Below are 22,018 nucleotides of genomic sequence, written 5' to 3' on the forward strand. Positions count from 1 at the left end.
TATTCAGGAATTGAATTTAGATTTTTGAGATCCAGAATGTCCATTTGGATTTAACCAAACCCCAACCTCTGCTCTTACATGGGGGCCACCATGAACACTTTTTGCCAAAAGATGGCCCAATGCTTGAGAGAAAGACTTCTTTTTCTCTGGATCCTTAGGGACGTTTGATCTGAGAAAACGAGGAGATGGAAACTCTTGGAACTCCAGTTTGTACCTTGGAGCTATTGAGGAAGTCCCCCGTTCGTCTTGATACTCCTTCTGCCAGACCCCTGAGAACTGCAGAAGAATTCTCCCTATTGAGCAAGCGGGGGCACCTCCTCATAAGGAGGCTTCAGTATCTTGTATGCTTCCTCCCCCAAGACCTCCTTTTGCCCCTGGAATTAACCCTGAGGATTACCTTTTAAACCTGACGGTGGAAACCGTTGTGACTGCCTGGAGGCTGATGCCCCTGGCACAGAAGGAGTTTTGAAATGAAAATACATTTACTCCTTCACTTAAATGGCAAAAGGGGTAATTTTTCACTAGAAATTCTTTGGATATATTATCCAAAATATCCCCAGATAGCTGTTTCACAGCAAAAAGGAAGACTAGCCATGAGCTTCTTGCATGACGCTTAGCGAAGGGCGCAAGGCCTAAAGGATAGAATCTCATAGCAACTATTGCAAACATAAAGCTGCCTTTTTTTTTTTTTTTTTTTTTATTTAATAGGAATTCCAACCTTTTGTATGCCGGACAAGTAAAACTTATTCACAAAGGATATAGTAGCGTCAATTTCGGGTATACCCTACTTAGTGAATTTTCTCTACCATAGGATAAAGTGTGAAAACTTTTTAGAAAGGAAAATAATGCTTATCTGGGTGATCCCTCCAGATACAAAAAAACTTTTCCAACAAAGAATGGACAGGAAAAAGCATGCACAGCTTGAGGAGGCTTTAGCAAACCCAAACACTCAGTTAAGGGTACATAAATGTGGAGCTGATCATTCAGCAGAAAATTTTACCATCTTACAGAGTGTGACACCTGACTATCCCGCATTTGACACCTCAGAAGAAGAGTCATCAGCCTCACCACGGTCCCCTGAGGGGATTCGTCTTCTCCTGCCCCCTAGTTCCCCAGTTTGAGGGTCCTAGGAAAATGGAAGATAACCTGTTGCATCTTGACCACACTGGGATGCGATTAAAGTCGCTAAACTTTTTTCTTTTTTTTTTTTAAAAAAAACCTACCATGGCTGAGGAAAAAGAGATCTTTAGTAAAATAAACAGGGGCTGCAGTGTTGAAAACAGTTGCAAACATTTCATGGACATGATGCTCACTCTGACCAGCCACCCCCTCTCAGGGGAGGATGCCATGTGTAGAGTAGGCTTTCCAGAGCTTGAGGGAGACCCTTTTAGTTCTTTTTTGGGGGTGTTTCAACCTCCCTTCTGACCATAGCCCGATGCACAAAGCAGAGGTACCACCAGAAGAAATTGCATCCATTGCTTGAGCAATAGTCCAGCCCTGCCGCTGCTATTAATGCTCAGCCTGATGCAATAGTAAATGTGTCAAAAGGAATGCTTGTGTCACCAAACCTCTTTCATGCCCCTCTTTGCTCTTGTGTCCCTCCGTCAGCCTGTAGCAGTAATAATGGTGCTTAAAAAACACATTCCCATGCTGGACGTTGGAGAACGCCGCGCTAAGCTCCGCCACCCTCCTCTTTTTGTTTTTTAAAAAGAGCTTTCCCGCGCGAGCGCGGACCTCTGATCCTACAAGATTGTCATGTGAGTGGAAAAAAATTGCGAGGAGAGAGCCTGGAAGCCTCCGAGTAGAGCAGCGTGTTGATCATTTTTTTTCTCCTGACGCTCTTCCTCGTGAAGAGGGGGAGAATACAGCACAGGTGGGGGGTGTCTGGTGAGGAGGAACCCTCCCCCAGACTTACCAGAGGTCTACTGCTGGCTGGAGAGAAAAAGAAGTCTGCTGCTCCGGACACAGCGTGATCTCGAGGAAGCATGAGAAGGTATGTGCTTAATACAGTCCCCAGTGGTGACAAATAGGCATGACAAAATTTACTAAACAAAGGAGACATTTCATAAGATAATTCAAAAATCTCTTAGAAAAATCAAGTTAGACTTACCGGTAACTTGTTTTCCAGGAGTCTTTCAGGACAGCACCTTGAGAGCGTGGCTCCACCCACTTGACAGGAAACACACCTCCACCAAACTTTAAAAGGAGGCTCCTTCCCACTTATCAGTAGTAGTAGAGAACCTCCGGCCCAAGCTGGAACACATAATCAGAATATGGTTAGTCACAGCATAGTAATTTAATACAATAAGGGCGGGTTGCTGCTGTCCTGAAAGACTCCTGGAAAACAAGTTACCGGTAAGTCTAACTTGATTTTTCCCTTAACGTCTTTCAGGACAGCACCTTGAGAGGATAACAGAGACTTACCCACTTAGGGAGGGACCACAGCCTGCAAGACCTTTCTGCCGAAGGCCTGTTCACTGGCTGACAGAAGATCCAGCCTGTAATGACGGACAAACGTAAGGTAACTTGACCACGTAGCCGCCCTACAAATCTGATCTGGGGTGGCACCAGCCATTTCTGCCCATGTAGTGGCCTGAGCCCTGGTAGAATGCGCTTTAATTCCCAGCGGGGGAGAGAGCCCCGACTGAGAGTATGCTGCTAGAATAGCTGATTTAAGCCATCTAGCTATAGACCCCTTAGAAGCTTGTTGGCCCTTCTTTTTACCCGAAAAAAGTATAAATAGAGAATCCGAGGATCTAAAGTTACTTGTTACCTCCAGATACTGTAATAAAGTCCTTCTTACATCCAAATTGTGGAATTTGCCTTCTTTTTCCCCCGAAGGGTTAGAGCAAAAGGTTGGCAGGATGATCTCCTGCGACCTATTGTGTGCTGACGCTACCTTTGGCAAAAAACCCGGATCGGTTTTAAGTACAATCCTATCTGTGTAGATAGTTAAAAAGGGTCTCTTAACAGATAGGGCGTGCAGCTCACCAATTCTCCTTGCTGACGTTATTGCAACTAAGAACAAGGTCTTAAGAGTAAGATTCCTTAGAGAGATTCTTTGTAGTGGTTCAAAAGGTTCCTTTGTAAGGGCTTGCAGGACCACTGATAGATCCCAATTGGGAAAGTGCTTAGCCGGAGCTGGTCTAGATCTGGTAAGTGCCTTGAAAAATCTTATAACCAAGGGCTCAGAAGAGATTGGTCTTTCTAGAAATACTCCCAAAGCAGCTACTTGAACTTTAAGGGTGCTGACTGACAATCCCTTGTCTGCCCCCTCTTGAAGAAATTCCAAAATTGACACTAAATTTTTTACTTTTCTCTTAGTCAAATGACAAAAAGAGTTGAAGACCTTCCAATATTTAGCATAGATTTTTCTGGTCACTATTTTCCTACTGGAAAGTAAGGTAGTTACCAAGGGTTGTGACAGACCTTTGTTTCTTAACAACTGCTCCTCAGAAACCAGGCCGTGAGGCTTAGACTGGCCACTCCCGGATGCTGTATTGGACCCTGTAGGAGCAGGTCCTGCCGGAGAGGCAGCCGCCAAAATGGTTTGACTGCCATCTGTAGAATGGTGGAAAACCATGCCCTCTTTGGCCAAAATGGAGTAATTAGGATTACTGCCACCTTCTCCCTCTGTATCTTCCTTAACACCAACGGGATAAGTTGGAAAGGAGGAAATGCGTAACCCAGATGGAAGTTCCAGGGCTGGATTAATGCATCTGTCCCCTGGGCCTTGTCGTTTCTGTGAATAGAGAAAAATACTGGGAGTTGTGTATTTTCCTGTGACGCAAATAGGTCTATTTGCGGTTGACCCCAGGCCCTGGTAATCATTGCAAAGATTTCCGGATTCAGGCTCCATTCTGACTCCTGAATCCGCCTTCTGCTTAGATAATCTGCCACTACATTTAAGGTGCCTTTGAGGTGGACTGCTGATAAGGACCGAACATGCTTTTCTGCCCAAACCAGGATCTTTGAAGCTAGCAACCGAAGTGTTTTGCTTCTTGTACCCCCCTGTTTGTTTAGGTAGGCTATGGTAGTGGCATTGTCTGAGAGGACCCGGACATGAGAACCTTGAAGGATAGGAGAGAAGGCATCTAAAGCTAAGGCGACTGCCTTTAGTTCCCTCCAATTTGAGGACCTCTTTGCCTCTGTCCGAGACCACATTCCTTGCGCGAAGTCTTGGTCTAAGTGAGCTCCCCAACCCCATACACTGGCATCTGTCGTTACCACTTTTTCTATTGGAAATGACCAGAGCAGGCCTTCTGACAGATTCTCCTGTCTTCTCCACCACCAAAGTGATCTCTTGACTTTGGTGGGTATCTTTATCTTTTCTTCCAGAGATTCTGACCTGTGATTCCATATTCTCAGGAGAAAGCTCTGGAGAGGCCTGAAATGTAACCTTGCCCATTGAATGGCTGGTATGGTTGCGGTTAGGGTTCCTAGGCATGACATCACTTGTCGGACTGATAATTGCTGGCTTGCCTGCAAGGACGCTACCACCTTCAGGACTTTCCCCTTCTTCTCTTCTGGGAGAAAAATCTTTTGTTCCCTTGAACAGATCTGATACCCCAGGAATAGTATTTTCTGGGCTGGAACGAAATTTGACTTCTGCATATTTATGATCCAACCCAGGGTTTCTAGATGACCTCGGGTCTTTCCGAGGTTGTCTAGCAGTCTTTCCCTGGAGGGGGCAAAAAGGAGTAGGTTGTCCAAGTATGGAATTACCGCAATCCCCTGCATGCGAAGAGGTGCAAGCGCTTCTGCCATTATTTTTGTGAATATTCGTGGGGCAGAAGACAGGCCAAAGGGGAGGGCCCTGAATTGCAAGTGCAGAACCTCTTTTCCCAAATTTATCGCCAACCTTAGGAATCTTTGGGACTGCGGGGCTATAGGGATATGCAGATAGGCATCTCGAAGGTCTATTGATGCCATAAAGCATTCCCTCGTCAATAGATTCTTAACCGTGAAGATGGAGTCCATACGAAACCTTTTGTATTGGACTGATCTGTTCAGCGGTTTCAGGTTTAGGATTAACCGAAAATCTCCGGATGGTTTCTTTATCAGGAATATACGGGAATAAAACCCCCGATAAAGCTCCCCCTGTGGGACGTAAGTCATAACCCCCTGATCTATCAGATCCTTTAATAGGCTCTTCATTGCCAGGGATTTTGTTACATCTCTTGGAAGATTTGTCACCAAGTACCTTTCTAGGGGGAGATCTGAAAATTCTATATTGTAACCCTGGGCTAGCATATTCAGAATGTACTGGTTTTCTGTTATGCTTGCCCAATAGGGGAGAAAGTCTTGTAGTCTTCCCCCTACCTGTAACCGACTGTCATTGCGTCTTGCTGGCTGACGCAGGAGGATGGAAAAGGACATTTCCTCTGCCCTTACCCCTCTGCCCTGACCAGCTTTTCTTTTTCTCTTGAGACTTGTTCTGTTCCCGAGCCCTTTGAGGACGAAAAAAACGTTTGACTGGTTGTTTCTTCTTTTTGACAGGAAAAGATTTCTTTTTATCTGCAGTCCTGTCCAGAACTGAATCCAAATCAGGGCCGAACAGTAAGTCTCCTAGAAAAGGGACCCCGCATAATTTGTTTTTAGATGCTGTGTCCCCTTGCCAAGTCTTTAGCCATAAAGCCCGTCTAACCGAATTAGCAAGGGCTGCCGCCTTAGCTGTCATCCTGATAGACTCTGCTGAGGCATCAGAGACATAGGCTACGGCTGCTGAGAGGGTAGAAAAGGAGTCAAGGATTTCTTGCTTAGGGGAATCTGCTATTATATGAGCTTTAAGCTGATTTACCCAATACTCCAAGTTCCTGGAGATGCAAGTAGTTGCCATTGCTGGCTTAAGGTTGCCCATAATGGATTGCCAAGTCCGCTTGAGCTGTTGATCCATTTTTTTATCCATGGGGTCTTTTAAGATCCCCATGTCCTCAAATGCTAGATCAGTAGATCTTGACACTTGAGAAAAGGCTGCATCAAGTTTTGGAACCTTATTCCAAAGAGCTGCTGGGTCTTCATCAAAAGGGAACCTTCTCTTATGAGCCCTAGAGAAAAATGGTTTCCTATCAGGGTCAGCCCATTCTTTTCTGATTGTTTCAGAAATCACTGCATGGACTGGAAAGGTACGGGACTTAGACTCACTAAGCCCTGCATACATCTTGTCATGTAAAGACATCTCCTTATGCTCTTCCTCAAGGCCTAGAGTAGCATAAATAGCCTTTAAAAGGCCATCCACCTGATCCAAAGACAATTTATACTTGGAAGACATATTTTCCAGCTCATCACTATCCTCATTCGATTCATTAGAATGGGATGGGGAAAGCCCTTCCCGGTTCAGAGGACCCATTTCCGCCTCTACTGCCGGGACTAACAGTGAGCCTTGAGAGGACTGTGAGGTAGTGGGCTGACTTGCAGATGGATAGGTGAGTGAGGATCTGAAGGATTGAATGGTAGCATCCAATTCCTTTTTGGCAGATGCGATTAGATCACTGCATGCGGAAGTGGTTTCTTCCCTCACCAAGGAGTCAATACATGCTTGACATAAAGCCTTTTTCCAGCCTTCATTTAACTTAATTTTGCATGAAGGACATTTCTTTCTAATCCCAGGGTCAGAGCTCTTGGCCTGCCATGATAAGGGAAAAAAAGAGAGAGAAAAAAGACAAACCATCTTTTAGAGTCAGCCTGATTACTCAAGGTTGCTCACCACAGGTGCACAGTGAGAAAAGCTATCAGACTCATGTGCCCTGACAGGCCCCTCCGCCACCAGGGGGAAAAAATACCCTCAAACTTCACTAACATTAGAGAGAAGAGGGCTAGAGAGAGACCCCACAGTAAAGCTGAGCAGAAACTACAGTCTGCTCCTTACCTGGGCCTTGCTGGTGCCTGTGCCTGTTCCACTCGCTGCGGTTCCTAAATCCATGCTGAGGCAGCAGCGTGATGCCTGTGGCGAAAACGCCGGTTCCGGACTCCAATAGCACCTGTGCGCCGGACCGGAACCAGCAATAAATAAGCACCAGACCTATTCCTCCCTCCTCCCCCTGCGCTTCCGGCGGAAATGACGCCTGGCGCCTGCTCCATGGATGCCGCCCCACTTCCGGATACCTCACATCCGGCGGATGCAGTCCTCTGACTGCCCTTCCCAAGATGGCGGCGGCGTCAGGGAAAAAACATGTGCAGGCAAGAAAAAAACAAACAGAAATGCCTGACATGCCTGACGCCTCTGCCTGGGAGCAGCAATACCCGGAGCAGTCCTGGCTCTCCCCGAGCACTGACGAGGGAGAAGGAGCCCATCCACCCGGCACCCGTAAGCCTGTGGAAAATGGGAGGAATCGGCTCTCCTGAGGTAGGTAAAAATAGTGGAGTAGGGAGCCTGTTCTCTCAGGACAGAACCTTGAGAGCTCCAAACTCCCACATGTGTTCCCGCCGGAGGAAACACATAAACTGATGATAAGTGGGAAGGAGCCTCCTTTTAAAGTTTGGTGGAGGTGTGTTTCCTGTCAAGTGGGTGGAGCCACGCTCTCAAGGTGCTGTCCTGAAAGACGTTAAGGGAAAAATCTCTTAAAAAACCAACAGACCCAATCGAAACCCTTCACGGTGGGTTTCGTTAACAAACCTTCAGGAGCCGGGGACCCTCTGGGAAACCCACAATCCTAGACCTGTAATAGAACCTCCACCAGTAAAACTTTATGGCCTTAATACCAAAAGTACTGGATCCCGGGGTCCAGCTCTCTAAAAAGAGAAGCGTTTACAGGCAAAAACTCGTTTCTTCGGACACCAGGCCCAGGTACCATTCAATTCAGCCTAAAAGACACTTTGAATGGATCTGGCTGCATAACTAGCCCCAGCAAGGATTGCTCCAGTGGAGCTCAGCACAGAACATCTTCACTCGTGACCAACATCTTAGACACTGGCAAAAAACTGAGATACTCCCAGTATGGGAGGGGTTATATAGGGAGGCAACTTCCTGTTTAGGGTGTGCCAGTGTCCAGCACCTGAAGGTGGACTATAACCCATATAGTAATTACTATGGCTCTGTGTCCCGTGATGTACGATTAAAGAAAGAAAGATTTTTTTTTGTTTTAAATGTGGAGACTTTCATCCCCCAAAATGAGCCAAGGCTCTGTTCACATATACACAATATGTTGCAGTATTTTATAATAATTACACACAAATAACAATGAACATGTATAATTCTTTTCATGATATCAGATGAAACACAAAAGTGATAACGTTCAAAAGCTTTACTCAGCCAGGGTTCTCATTTGGTAGCAGATCTCAAAATATATATTTTTTATTTTACAGGTGTAAGTTAGAAACACATTTTTTCACTATTTTTTTCAACCGAGCCCAGTCCTGCCCCCAGTTAGGTATTTGAAGGGTGTTAAGTGGCAATTACGAGGAGGGTGAGACATTGAAATGATTATGTATTATGGCTATTGGTTAAAGAAGTCTTAATCCAATTTTTAAAAAGTTGTCCAGAGTTTACAAATACTCCTGGATCATATTAAACCCATTTGTATAGCAAAACTGACCTAGAGGGCATCCACATATGGGTAATTGGAGCGCACCTCTTTAAAGTATCATGAAAAGAATACATAATGGCAAACAGCCAACAATCGAGTCTATGATAACACATGGAGGATCACTGACCTTTGCATCACGAACTCCAGATTGGTCTCTTGGTGGCCTGGAGTTGCTTCGGCTGCGAGTAACAGATGTCGGTGGCTCAGAATCTTCAAGTTTACGCTTTCTCTGGAGGCTTCTGGACCTTGCTTGTGCTGCATAATGTGTCTGTAAGACAGGAGCCAGTTACAAAATAAAAAAAATTAACTCCATGAGCACTTGGCAAATACTGCGCATATAACAAAGCTAAAGAGACTACTGGGGGGGGGGGGGGTTTGGAACTAATGCTGCAAGTATGAAGTGCAGGTTCCTAGAGGCTTGCATACCTGCAACAGATACCCAAATCTCCCCACCATGGATAAATATGCCATGCTATTCTGTCATTGTAGCCTCAAAATGTGTTGCTAAGCCCTACAAATTCCTTCTAAATTATCCATATTTTGGGCAGCCTCACTGGCAGACAAGCATTCACAAAGTCAGAAGCATCAAAGATTTTCCTCTCAAAAGGGCATGGGATTCGAAAAAGGTTAGTAGAGAGGAGCTCACCGTGGTGACAGCAATGTAGTCACATTCTAAACTCTTTTTCTACTTCATTTTTGTAGCATTAGGGTGACAGTGGCCAAAAAAAGTATACAGATAAAATATGATAGGCTGTAATACAGCACAGTGAACGGACAGTGGCATAATGGGCAGAGCGAGTACAGAGGGGTTGATTTACTAAAGGCAAATCCACTTTGCACTACAAGTGCACTTGGAAGTACAATCACTTTAGATCTGAGGGGAGATCATCATCATCATGGAATCATGTACAAGCAAAAATGCTGTTTTATTTTCCTTGCATGTCCCCCTCAGATCTACAGCAACTGCAGTGCACTTGTAGTGAAAAGCGGATTTGCCTTTAGTAAATAAACCCCGAAGTCCACACCTCTTATACATCTTCTGACACTTCTTACAATTCTGACACTTTTTTTCTAGAAAGAACCCCTAAAATAGTATAAAATTTTTGAAAGCAGAGACCCTGCAGAGATATTAAAGAGGAAGTAAACCCTGATGGGTTTACTTCCTCTTTGTCTCCCTGCAAAGGTAAAGCATAATGATGCATAGTAGCCCATTATGTGTCACTTACCTGACACAGGAGCCTGCGATGTCACCGCTGTCCCCTCTGCTTCGGAGCGTCCATCTTCTTTCCGGGTATCGTGGCTCTGACGCCACTCCCGCGAATGAGCACGGGAGCCACCACTAACGGCATATCGCCGCTAGCAGCGGCATGCTCAGTGCTCCTGCACGCTGCTGTCTACGGCGCTTGCGCCGTAGACAGTGGTGCCTGTATTTTTTGCAAATATCTCCTAAACCGTGTAGGTTTAGGAGATATTTCTTGGACCTACAGGTAAGCCTTAATCTAGGCTTACCTGTAGGTCAAAGTGGTCTGTAAGGGTTTACAACCACTTTAAAACGGTGGCTGTTGCAATTTATGTTATTTTTAAAACACATTTTGAAAAAAAAAATACATTTTAAAGAATGTTAGTGCACACCATATTAATACCCATTTTTTTAGTAAAATGTAAAAGATGGTGTTATGCCGAGTAAAGAGATACCAAAAATGTCACACTTAAACATTGCGCACGCCCATGAAATGGCGACAAACTATGGTATCGAAACATCTCCAACTGTGACACTTTAAAAGCCTTTACAGTCTACCAGTTTAAAGCTACACGGGAGTTTTGGTGCTAAAATTTTTGTTCTTGCTCGGACGTTCGCAGCAATTCCTCATATGTGCTGCGATCACTGTTTACATATACAGTATTTCACAAAAGTGAGTACGCCCCTCACATTTTTGTAAATATTTTATTATATCTTTTCATGTGGCAACACTGAAGGAATGGCACTTTGCTACAATGTAAAGTAGTGAGTGTACAGCTTGTATAACAGTGTAAATTTGCTGTCCCCCCAAAATAACTCAGCACACAGCCATTAATGTCTAAGGCGCTGGCAACAAAAGTGAGTACACCTCTAAGTGAAAATGTCCAAATTGGGCCCAATTAGCCATTTTCCCTCCCCGATGTTATGTGACTTGTTACTGTTACAAGGTCTCAGGTGTGAATGGGGAGCAGGTGTAATAAATTTAGTGTGATCACTCTCGCTCTCTCATACTGGTCACTGAAAGTTCAACACGGCAAAGAATTCTGAGGATATGAAAAAAAGAATTGTTGCTCTACATAGAGCTGGCCTAGGCTATAAGGTTGCCAAGATCCTGAAACTGAGCTGCAGCAAGACCATACAGCGGTTTAAAAGGACAGGTTCCACTCAGAACAGGCCTCTCCATGGATGACCAAAGAAGTTGAGTGCGCGTGCTCCGCATTGCATCCAGAGGTTGTCTTTGGGAAATAGACGTATAAGTGCTGCCAGCATTGCTGCAGAGGTTGAAGGGGGGGGTCAGCCTGTTAGTGCTCAAACCATACGCCGCACACTGCATCAAATTGGTCTGCATGGCTGTCATCCCAGAAGGAAGCCTCTTCTAAAGATGATGCACAAGAAAGCCTGCAGTTTGCTGAAGACAAGCAGACTGAGGACATGGATTACTGGATTCATGGATTACATGGATTCCATGTACTGTGGTCAGATGAGACCAAGATAAACTTATTTGGTTCAGATGGTGTCAAGGGTGTGTGGTGGCAACCAGGTGAGGAGTACAAAGATAAGTGTGTCTTGCCTACAGTCAAGCATGGTGGTGGGAATGTCATGGTCTGGTGCTGCATGAGTGCTGCCTGCACTGGGGAGCTACAGTTCATTGAGGGAACCAGGAATGCCAACATGTACTGTAACATACTAAAGCAGAGCATGATCCCCTCCCTTCGGAGACTGGGCTGAAGGGCAGTATTCCAACATGACAACGACCCCGAACACACCTCCAAGATGACCACTGCCTTACTAAAGAAGCTGAGGGTAAAGGTGATGGACTGGCGAAGCATGTCTCCAGACCTAAACCCTATTGAATATCTATTGGGGCATCCTCAAACAGAAGGTGGAGTGCAAGGTCTCTAACATCTACCAGCTCTGTGATGTCATCATGGAGGAGTGGAAGAGGACTCCAGTGGTAACCTGTGAAGCTCTGGTGAACTCCATGCCCAAGAGGGTTACGGCAGTGCTGGAAAATAATGGCGGCCACAAAAAATATCAACACTTTGGGCCCAATTTTGACATTTTCACTTAGGGGTGTACTCACTTTTGTTGCCAGCGGTTTAGACATTAAAGGCTGTGTGTTGAGTTATTTTGAGGGGACAGCAAATTTACACTGTTATACAAGCTGTACACTCACTACTTTACATTGTAGCAAAGTGTAATTTCTTCAGTTTTGTCACATGAAAAGATATAATAAAATATTTACAAAAATGTGAGGGGTGTACTCACTTTTGTGAGATACTGTACATGAAGGACCTACATTTGCATGTGAGCATGGATGAACAGGGATGCTTTAAACTTTTTTTCTTTGAATGTATCATTTATTTTATTTAAAGCGGTACTAAATCGCATAAAAAAAATAATAAATTAGGCCCCAGGAAGTTCAAGTCCTAATGTGCTAGTATGCATCGCATACTAGCACATTACGACAGAGTTACCTGCAAACGAAGCCCTCCAGTGGCACGCTGTCACCGCTGAAGGCGCTTCCATCTTTACACGGTCTTCTTTCTGGGTTTACAGGCTTCGGCAATGTGAATGGCTGCGATGACGTGACTCCCTCGCTACGGCACGGGTTTGCCATTCCTTAAAGTAAATTGTAAAGGACAAAAGGTTTTTCAACCTTAATGCACAGAATGCATTAGGGGAAAAACCCTGAGGGTTTACAACCCCAGTGACTGGCTGCATCTAAAGTAAAAATGTCCTAAAGATATTTACTGTACCTACAGTATAGGTAAGCCTTATTATTATGTTTACTCCCACTTTTTTTTATACTGTCCCTTTTAATGTTTTTGAATCCACTTTATTACTATCACAAGGGAGGAACAACATCCCTTGCGAAAGCATGGGTTGTGACAGGTGGCCATCTTTATAGATCGATCTGGGGGTCTATCAAACCCAATATTTCTACGCTGGCCTTCAAAGAATCTAATCAAACCGAGATTGGTTTGATCAGATGCTGTAAAAGCCAGTAACGGCTCGTAAACAAAAAAACAAAAGTGACCGAATCCTTGTCGTTTTTGGTTTCTTACATCACACACACTGAAAACTCAGCACACTGAGCAATGCCGTTTCCAGGTAAAAGCCTATTATAATAGAAAAACGGCAGTATGAAAGATTACCGTTAAAATTTCAACCATCGTTTTTTTATTTTATTCAGCTGCAATACAGTGCTGAAAACTGTATTTCACAATGTGCCTTTTAATAGCATTTTTATGTACAATAGATTGTGACACTGTGTTTTCATGTGCATCTGCAATTATTTCCTCTAAGTTTGAAGGTTGTGAGTTTAGGAGGTGCCCAATGTTAGCTTATAAAAGCCAATGAGAATAAAGCTGGCCTTAGATGGTGCGACGGGTTGTAGGAAAAAAAAAAAATCAATCGCTGAATGTGTTGATAGGGGAATCCCTCCTGTGGAACTATTGTGTTCTCCCGATGGGGCGGCGTGGGGAGCCGTCCCTGCCTGGAAATCACACAGTAAATATTACTAGTAGCTATTGTTGTTGGCAATAATCGCATTAAAATTCTGACATGCTGGTTGTACCCAATAAATCGACTTGGGTACAATCAGCCTGCCCATACATGGTTCGAATACCAGCCGGTTGGTCCCTACTGAACCGACCAGAGTTTCAAATTGTCTATAGTCGGCTTATTTCTGAGAAAAGATCCTTTGAAATAAGGATTAAAAACTAACTGTGAATCAAACTGCTCTCTTTAGGAGGTCCTCTTACCTCATTATTGCTCACATCAAGACCCAATGAACTCATCTCTTTTTCTAATGTCTTCCGTTGGACCTGTAAAATTAGAGGCAAAATTCAGATTTTTAGCAATGCTGCAAACAAGTGTCAAGCAATAAATAATTAGCTATACTGTGATATGCTCTGCCTATCAGGACGTAACAGATAATAAACAAAATTACTATACTGTGGTATGGCATGAAAATAAGGAATAAAGATTTACACATATTGTTATCCCAACGTTTCATATTCCTGATATGTGCCTGCTGTACAATGTTCATGTATGAAAAAGTATCCTGTTCTCTTTGTATTGCTTCCTTTGTGTGAAATCCCCTTTGTTCCTGCCAGTCAATCTGCTTTCCAATTAAAAGTGACCACACTAGGCATGAGAGCACATAGCGGTCAGTGTTCTGGGAGCTAACCCAATGATCAGGCTTGTACGACACAGCCACCTGGCACAGTCATTCACTGGCAAGATCAGTGTACTGCTGTTTCTCTTCCCTGTGATCCTTATGAATGGGGGGTATTTATAATGTTATTCTTATATGTATACACAAATGGTTTGCTTCATATGTCTGAATGGGTTGTTCTACAAGGTGAGGGTTTACATATTCTTTAATAATGTGGTATGGCATGCTTACTTTAAGGGTCCTTTCACACTGGGGCGGTTTGCAGGCGCTATTGCGCTAATAATAGCGCCTGCAAACCGACCCGAAAGTGCCGCTGCTTTAATTCCAGTGTGAACTGGAGCAGTGCGCTAGCAGGACGGGAAAAAAAGTCCTGCTAGCAGCATCTTTGGAGCGGTGAAGGAGCGGAGTGTTTACCGCTCTTTCACCGCTCCTGCCCATTGAAATCAATGGGACGGCGCGGCTATACCGCTGGCAAAGCGCCTTGCGGTCGTTTTAACCCTTTCTCGGCCGCTAGCAGGGAGGTAAAACCGTCCCGCTAGCGGCCGAATACCGACGGTAAAGCGCCGCTTACAATAGCGGCGCTTTACCGCCGACAACGTCCCCACCCCAGTGTGAAAGGGCCCTAAGGAACTGACAGCTGATTAACATATTTACCACAATGCTGTGGTATGGTGTACATGTGCCTACTTCCACATTTAGTATACTGCCTCTCAATTTAGTCATTTCTGGACATGTACCAGTGATGGCACTTCAACAGGTTAGACAACTAAAATTCCTAAGGCACCTTTAAAAGGTGATGTGTGGCTTCCATATATTTCCCAACCTATTCAGCTCAATCCCGGTTGTTTTTCTGCAAGTGCTGCAATGGTCCTAATGAATCTGAAATATATCCATGGTCCTCTTACCTTTTTAACAGTTCTTGGCAATCGCGGGCCATGTATATCTTTCTCCTTTGACTGAAGGATCTTGAGTTTTTTCTTTTCCCGAATCTGTTGAGCAAGTTCTCGTATCTCGGCCATTTCCTCATCCTCACTCTCCATATCACTATCATATTCACCGGCTGCTTCCTTTAGCTCCTCCTCTTTCTCCAGTTCTTCCAGTTTCTAATACAAAGTAAATGCATACTGGATGTTAAATTAACACTTATAACAGATACAAAACGATATGGTCCAGTTGGAGCTTCAATGTACACATATGACTTTGGTCAGTAATGCCAGTTTGGATCTCCCCATGCAGCTTTTGGGGTTCACTGACCTCTCTGATCAATCTACACTGTGCTGTGTAAGTTTGAAAAATATCACAGGAATATCACAGGACAGGAACATAGCAAGAGATGACTGCAAAATAATAAACTAATATTACCATATCTAGGTAAAGGGAGAGATCGCTGATATGCAAACAGAACTCAAAAACTATGATAATGAAAGTCCAAACCCATCATCTTTGTACAATTCAGCTTTTGAGAATGGCTCATTATACAAGACAGCTGGGATGGCAGCTAATTCCAAAGGAGTGCATGTTGTCCTGACACCCACAGAGTGCAGTAGTAGTACAACATCTCGTCATACTTCAAGTGGTTCTAAGGGTAAAATAATTTTCACGTTAATGCAATCCTTGCATTAAAGGTAAAAAAAAAAAAACATTCTGCAACTTGCTGTGCCTATCCACCCCCCCCCCCTAAATACTTACCTGAATCCTATAAAGGATCCAGCGCCATGCCCGTCTGGTTTTCTCTCCTCTCTTCCACACCCCTGCTGCTTTCAGTCAAATCCAGCGAGCACAGAGAGAGGGGCAGGGTTGAGCTGCACTGTGTGTGTCAATGGATGCACACAGCCCAACTCGGGATGAAGCCTGCACGCAAGCACTTGCCATTGGGCAGACACAGAAGGGAAGGAGTCAAGATTGTTGGCAGGAGACCATAGAAGAAGAGGTTCAGGGTTGCTTTGTGCAAAACCATTGCACATAGAGCAGGTAAGTATAACATTTTTGTCATTTTGATAAAAAAAACAAAAAAAACAAGAAGGTAGCACTATAACCTACCCAAAGACTCAAAATTTAGACTTACCTTCATGATATCTGGATCAATATAATCTGCAATATTATGACCCTGCCAGACTTCTGGGATCTTATCATGCTTCTCTGATGGATTCATTAGATCCCAGTATTCTAAAAACAAGAGGGAAAAACACGCATGAGCAAATGACTGTCATTCTCCCTTTATGAGGAGGGTGAGTACGATAGTAGCCATCCATCAGTTCCAAAATACTTCTAAGGAAAAGAATTTGAGATAAACATTGTGTGAGCATAATGCATTTGTCCGCTTTACTCCATGCTGGTGTCTTGCAGAATTTATAGTAACCTTATAACAGACAGCACTACCAGAGCAGACCTCTTTCAGAATTGACTATTTCCTTGGTATTCATGAATCCTCCAATGAACTGGAACAAGAATGCAATAAAGTCAGGTGGTTTCATTTGTAAACTTGTTCCAAGATATTGACTTCCCACATGGTGAAGCCGAGGGATGAGCTAGTCAGGAAAATGAAAGCCTTTGTAGCTTCTGTACTTATACGGTGACAAACTATTGGCTTAAAAGAGACCTGTACTAACAGAAATAAGGAGGCTGCCACTGAAGAAAACCTTGTGAAAATGCTCCTTACCTAGCTATCTCTGACTTCAATATTTTCTTGGTTACTGACCAAAAACAGGCATGCAGATAAAGTCTGAGCTCCTAAACAGCATACTGTTTCTAGGTCAGGGACTTAAAATGTTCAAGGTACTGGATTTATTATGATAGAAAGGCAACAAGCATGAGCTATGGCAGTCCCCAGCACTGATTTTCTTTTAAACAAATATTTTTGTAGTATGTAGCTCCAAAAAGCTGTCATCAAAAGACTTTTCCTATTTTTGATGTTATAAAAATTTAAAATAAATAAGAATTGTGAAGAGTTAACACTCACTCTGGAGGTCCAGGATATACTCGTCTCCCATCTCCATTTCAAGGTCTCTCTCCTACAACACAAAATATAAATCACATTATGAAACTATATTTAGTGCTGTAAAAGCCTCCATACACAAAGTGTCTTTTACAGTTTAGGCTACTAACCGATTTCTTCTTCGGTGCGTTTGTATCCATTCGTTTTTTCCTGACTATTGCGCCCTCTGGAATGAAAGGTGGCCTTTCCTGAAATGAAGACAGCAGCCCACCACAATAAGATCCAGGTTATGCAAACAGATTTATATTTTCTTTATAAGGTTAACATTTCCTAAATCCAAGTTATATCACGCAGGACATGATGAAATAGATGTAAAGAGCAGAGGTTATCTTAAGGGAAAACTGCATCGCAAACTGATGTAGCAATACAATCAGATAAAACCTGTTAAAGTTGAGCTTGACCCCCATCCTGGGCTTCTTTAGAGATCGGGTGAACTTGGCCAAAAGAAAAAACTTGGGAGGCAGGAAGTGTGATCCCAAGTTCAATTTATACAAAATCAATATTTGTATCAATAAAGAAAAAAAAAAAAATCAATAAGGTGCCCAATTCTACCCTTGATCTTTTAAAAGCAAATACATTCATTAAACCTAGATTCCTCATTATTCTATAAAACACATAAGAAACAAAGCCACCATAACAGCATAAAGTGTTTTCTACTTAAAGTGGAACTTTAGTCAGAAAATTAGTCTGGCTAGATGACTTCATGCCGGCCCCTTTTACAGGTATAGCTGTGTAAAACATTAAAAATACGTGCCTAGTGTTTAAAATCCATTAATACAAGGTCTCACGCTGCCCTGCACATGCTCAGTTTCTCTCTTTTTTAGGTACTTAGCCAAAATTGTAGAGCATGATCTGCTGACAGCCTAAAGATTTACTGCTGCTCAGGACTCTGGGCTTCAGTAAAATGGCAGCCTCCGGCACAAAAAGATAGGAACAATACTGGAGGCAATTTACAGCACACACTAATTTTAGTATCATAGTTGTGAATGGGGAATGTATGTTCCTTGCAAAAGAACATTATTTTTTATCAAGTTGTTATGGGTAAAGTTCCACTTTAAGCTAGGCGTTATAGGCTTCCTATGTTCATTAGACACAAGTAAAAGTCCATCATTCTCATTCAAACTCACATGCTTTATGAACAATTAGAACTATGATGTACAATAAGCACTAAACCATACTATGTGACATAAAAGATTAAATCTTCTCACCTTATCATCTCTCTTGGTTGGAATGGCCAAATGAAGCCTATTGAGGACATCATTCACTTTATTTCCCTTCATCTTGGTCTCTACTCGGTGGGCTAATAATCGGTCACATGCCTACATCAAAGAACAGAATTCATTTAAAAAAATTAAATAATAATCCCAGGGTTTTTAAGGCCACATGGAACATTCTAACAATGCATACCTCTGTTTTAACTTGGATCACACCTTCCTCGGTCAGGGTGCTGGTCTCAATCACTGGCAGACCTTCATTTTCAAAGTCCTTGAAGATTTTCTGTCAAAAAAAAGAAAAGCAGAAGACTATTTTATACTGCTATAGTGGGAAAGGCTTACACCTTGAAATACGCCCTATCTCAAGTATAGAATAAAATTCAAGAGATTCATATGCATAATGCAGTGGGATATAGTGACGTCTGCAAATCAAGTCATTTTTGAGCGCTATATTAAACTAAATAGGCAGCCAAATAAATGACTTTTTTTAAGTTAGCCTTTAATGCCAGCAGAACTGCAGTTAGTTTTCTGCACACACTAGCACGACCCCAAAGTCGCATGATTTCCAGGGCAACTTTGATCTGACTTTACACTAGATGGACCTAAGCCGTACCAAAGTAGTGCAGGCACTTTTTCAAAATCATTGCGACTAAGTTGCACCGATCTATGTGGATGCTATTGAAAAGAATGGGCTGAGACTTCTCATGTCCAAGGTCGCATGACAAGTTGCACAAGTGTGAATGGAGCCTTAACCACTTACCGACCAGCTCCTGTACATATACGTCGGCACTTTAAAGATGGATAGCTCGGTAACGGCAGCAGCTGCTGCCACAATCGAGGTATCCATCTTTTCAGGAGCCGGTCGTCTTTACGATAATGGTGGTCTCTGCGGCTGATTCGCCGTAAGATTACCGTTATCGGCAGCAGGAGAGGTGCCACCCCCCTCCCGCCGCTCTCCCGCTGCTTACCGGAGCCGTTGGTAGCGGTGGAGGTGATCGGGACCTGTCATGGTCTGTGGTATGGAGACGAGTGAGGGGAAGATGGCCCCTAACCGTCTCCATACCATAGAAGGGCGGAAGCAAAGTCATAACGTCAGCTCCGCCCATACGTCTTAAAGGGCCATTTTTTTGTTGTCATTTTTTCAAATGACAACATTTTTTTATTTTTTTTTGCATTTAAGTCCAAATATGAGATCTGAGGACTTTTTGACCCCAGAGCTCATATTTAAGAGGTCCTGTCATGCTTTCTTCTATTACAAGGGATGTTTAAATTCCTTGTAATAGGAATAAAAGTGACCCATTTTTTTTTTTTTTTTTAAACAGTGAAAAAAAAATAAAATAAAGTAAAATAAATAGGAAAAAAAAAATGTTTTTTAAAGCACCCCATCCCAACGAGCTCGTGCGCAGAAGTGAACGCATACACAAGTAGCACTCGCATATGAATACGGTGGTCAAACCACACATGTGAGGTATCGCTGCGATCGTTAGAGCGAGAGCAATAATTCCAGCCCTAGACCTCCTCTGTAACTCAAAACATGCAACCTGTAGGATTTTTTAAACATCGCCTATGGAGATTTTTAAGGGTAAAAGTTTGACGCCATTCCACGAGCGGGCGCAATTTTGAAGCGTGACATGTTGGGTATCAATTTACTCGGAACGCATGGTAGCAATCAATGCTCACCAAACACAACATTAGCAGAAGGTGCCCAAAGGGTGGCGCTCAAGAGCTGAAATTCCACGCAGTACATCACTACGTTCATGTTTGTTGGCAGACAATTGCGTTCCGTTAGTATGCAAGACAAAATCCAGGCACACATACGAGGCTTTAGTCTCTCTCCTAAAACTAAATCTAACACTAGCCCTTTCCGACCCATTCATTGTAGTTTATTCCGGTAACAAGTACGTTATTGTAACACACCGGGCACACATTTGTAATGGCACTTCAGCAAGCTAAGGCAACGCCCCTCTTGTGCACTGCAATGCATGGTAACACACTACAATGCATTGTTGTGTACTGCATCCAAAAAATGGTGCATTTTCATTTTTTAGTCCATCTTCAAGGTGTTGGCATGCCATTCAAATGACAGCTTGCATTAATGCAATGTGCAGCTTTACTAGTTATATTCCCATCACATACATTCCTGTTAAAAGCCTGAAGTATGCTGAGGATGCTGCAGCAACCACCACCTGGTTAACCAATATCAATGTAGATATACTACATGGACATATCGATCATGTGATATATACTGCTGGAAAGTTCTGAATAGGCCCCTAAATCTGTAATTTCCCCTGTAACCACTACACTAATATAAATATAACGCCTATCCTCCATGTAAAAAAAATCAAATTTAGGCTGGGTTCATACTATTGCGAATTGGATGCGGGTTTCTCCACATCCAATTCGCATGTCAGGAGATTGTGACCGGCTCTCAATGGAGCCGGTTCACACATCTCCAGAGCGAATAGCATAGGGGTCGTGTGCATCTTCTGCTCCGTTTGAGGTCCAAATTCAGCCAAAAATTTGTCCAAAATCGGACCTAAAAAGGTGAACAGAGACGCACTGGACCCCTGCTGTGAACCGCTTTGTACTGCATTGTGAACCCAGCCTAATAATTGCAACCTGACACCAATACATCAGTAGTCCTAACACGTAACAGAATTTCGTTTGGCATTTCTGTTGTTAGAATGTTGTAAGAGAACATTTCTTTGTTCTTATAATTATTAGAGAGGTCAGATCGATATCTGTTTTCGACCGCACTGACAAGAAAATTCCAAGGAGTGAGACTGAAATTTTCTCTCGATTGTACGAACTTCTAATAGTCTATGTGGTTTTCGTTCAGTAAAGTCCATTTGCTCTAAAATCTCATGTTAAAAGCAAACAAAATCTTTTCAACAAACATTCAAATGTTCTGAGAACTTTCATATGAATTTTCATTTTGTAAATTCTACTAGTGTACACCCAGCTTAACTTTCCCTGTAAAAATAACACTAATAAACCTGGCCCCCTGATCCTAAAATGAACCCCCCCATAATCCTAACCTTTATATGATGGGAATGTAACCCCTTACACCTCTTCTGTACTGGAATACTCTTCTCTCAAAAGATAATAGTACCATAGACTCCTACTTTGGTTTCAACCTATATCTTGTAACAGATTCATTTTTATGCTGAAATAAGTGTTTGAAAAAAAAAAGTAATTTTGAATATTCTCATTTGCAAGTTATGAGCCGCAATCCCTGTAGTTTTAGGGCCCAATTACACAGTAGTTTAGTATGGTAAAGAGGACAAGGCACATCCACATTGACCTAATGGACCTCAGTAATGTGAACTTTAGGGCCTCATTCACACCACATGCAGAAAGGTCAGTTTTTCAGCACGTGTGCTGCAATGGCTCAAAGAAAACAATGGTTCTCTATGTGCCCTGTTCACACCACAACACCTGTATCATGTGATTTTTTATGCGCAGGAATTTGCAATGTGTATGCAATTTTCTGCACAGAAAAACAACTGACATGAAATTAACATTGGTGTGAACAGAAAATGTAAAAAACTGATGTCAATGTGCATAAAAACACGCATGAAAACTGATATCTCTGCAAGTGAAAAATGTGGTTTTCCATTCAGTTTTAATGCACGTATGGTGTGAACGAGCCCTGAAGGTTTCTTCCACTGACTAACCAAGCTATGATTTGCTATATACTAGGGGTGCAACGGATCAAAAGGAGTCACGGTTCAGATAATTTTCGGATCAAAAAAAAAAAAAAAAATCTTCCCTACTGTAATATCCACGTCATCTCCCCCACTGTTGTAATATCCACCTCATCTCCCCCACTGTTGTAATATCCACCTCATCTCCCCCACT

At 43.0% G+C, this 22,018-nt stretch overlaps 1 protein-coding gene across 1 annotated transcript in view; it reads right to left on the minus strand.

Annotated features, from left to right (window-relative positions):
- Window positions 1-22,018, minus strand: part of GTPBP4 (GTP binding protein 4) — a 45,226-nt gene that overhangs the window by 3,782 nt on the left and 19,426 nt on the right. Inside the window, exons 9-16 of the mRNA XM_073629906.1 lie at window positions 18,351-18,440; window positions 18,152-18,262; window positions 17,054-17,131; window positions 16,908-16,959; window positions 16,014-16,114; window positions 14,854-15,051; window positions 13,533-13,595; window positions 8,653-8,793 (exon numbers count right to left, since the gene is read on the minus strand). Coding sequence (XP_073486007.1) covers window positions 8,653-8,793; window positions 13,533-13,595; window positions 14,854-15,051; window positions 16,014-16,114; window positions 16,908-16,959; window positions 17,054-17,131; window positions 18,152-18,262; window positions 18,351-18,440 — 834 coding nt within the window. The remainder of the gene's footprint in view (window positions 1-8,652; window positions 8,794-13,532; window positions 13,596-14,853; window positions 15,052-16,013; window positions 16,115-16,907; window positions 16,960-17,053; window positions 17,132-18,151; window positions 18,263-18,350; window positions 18,441-22,018) is intronic.

The sequence above is a fragment of the Aquarana catesbeiana genome, linkage group LG05 (genome assembly GCF_042186555.1).
Source record: "Aquarana catesbeiana isolate 2022-GZ linkage group LG05, ASM4218655v1, whole genome shotgun sequence".
Taxonomy (NCBI): domain Eukaryota; kingdom Metazoa; phylum Chordata; class Amphibia; order Anura; family Ranidae; genus Aquarana; species Aquarana catesbeiana.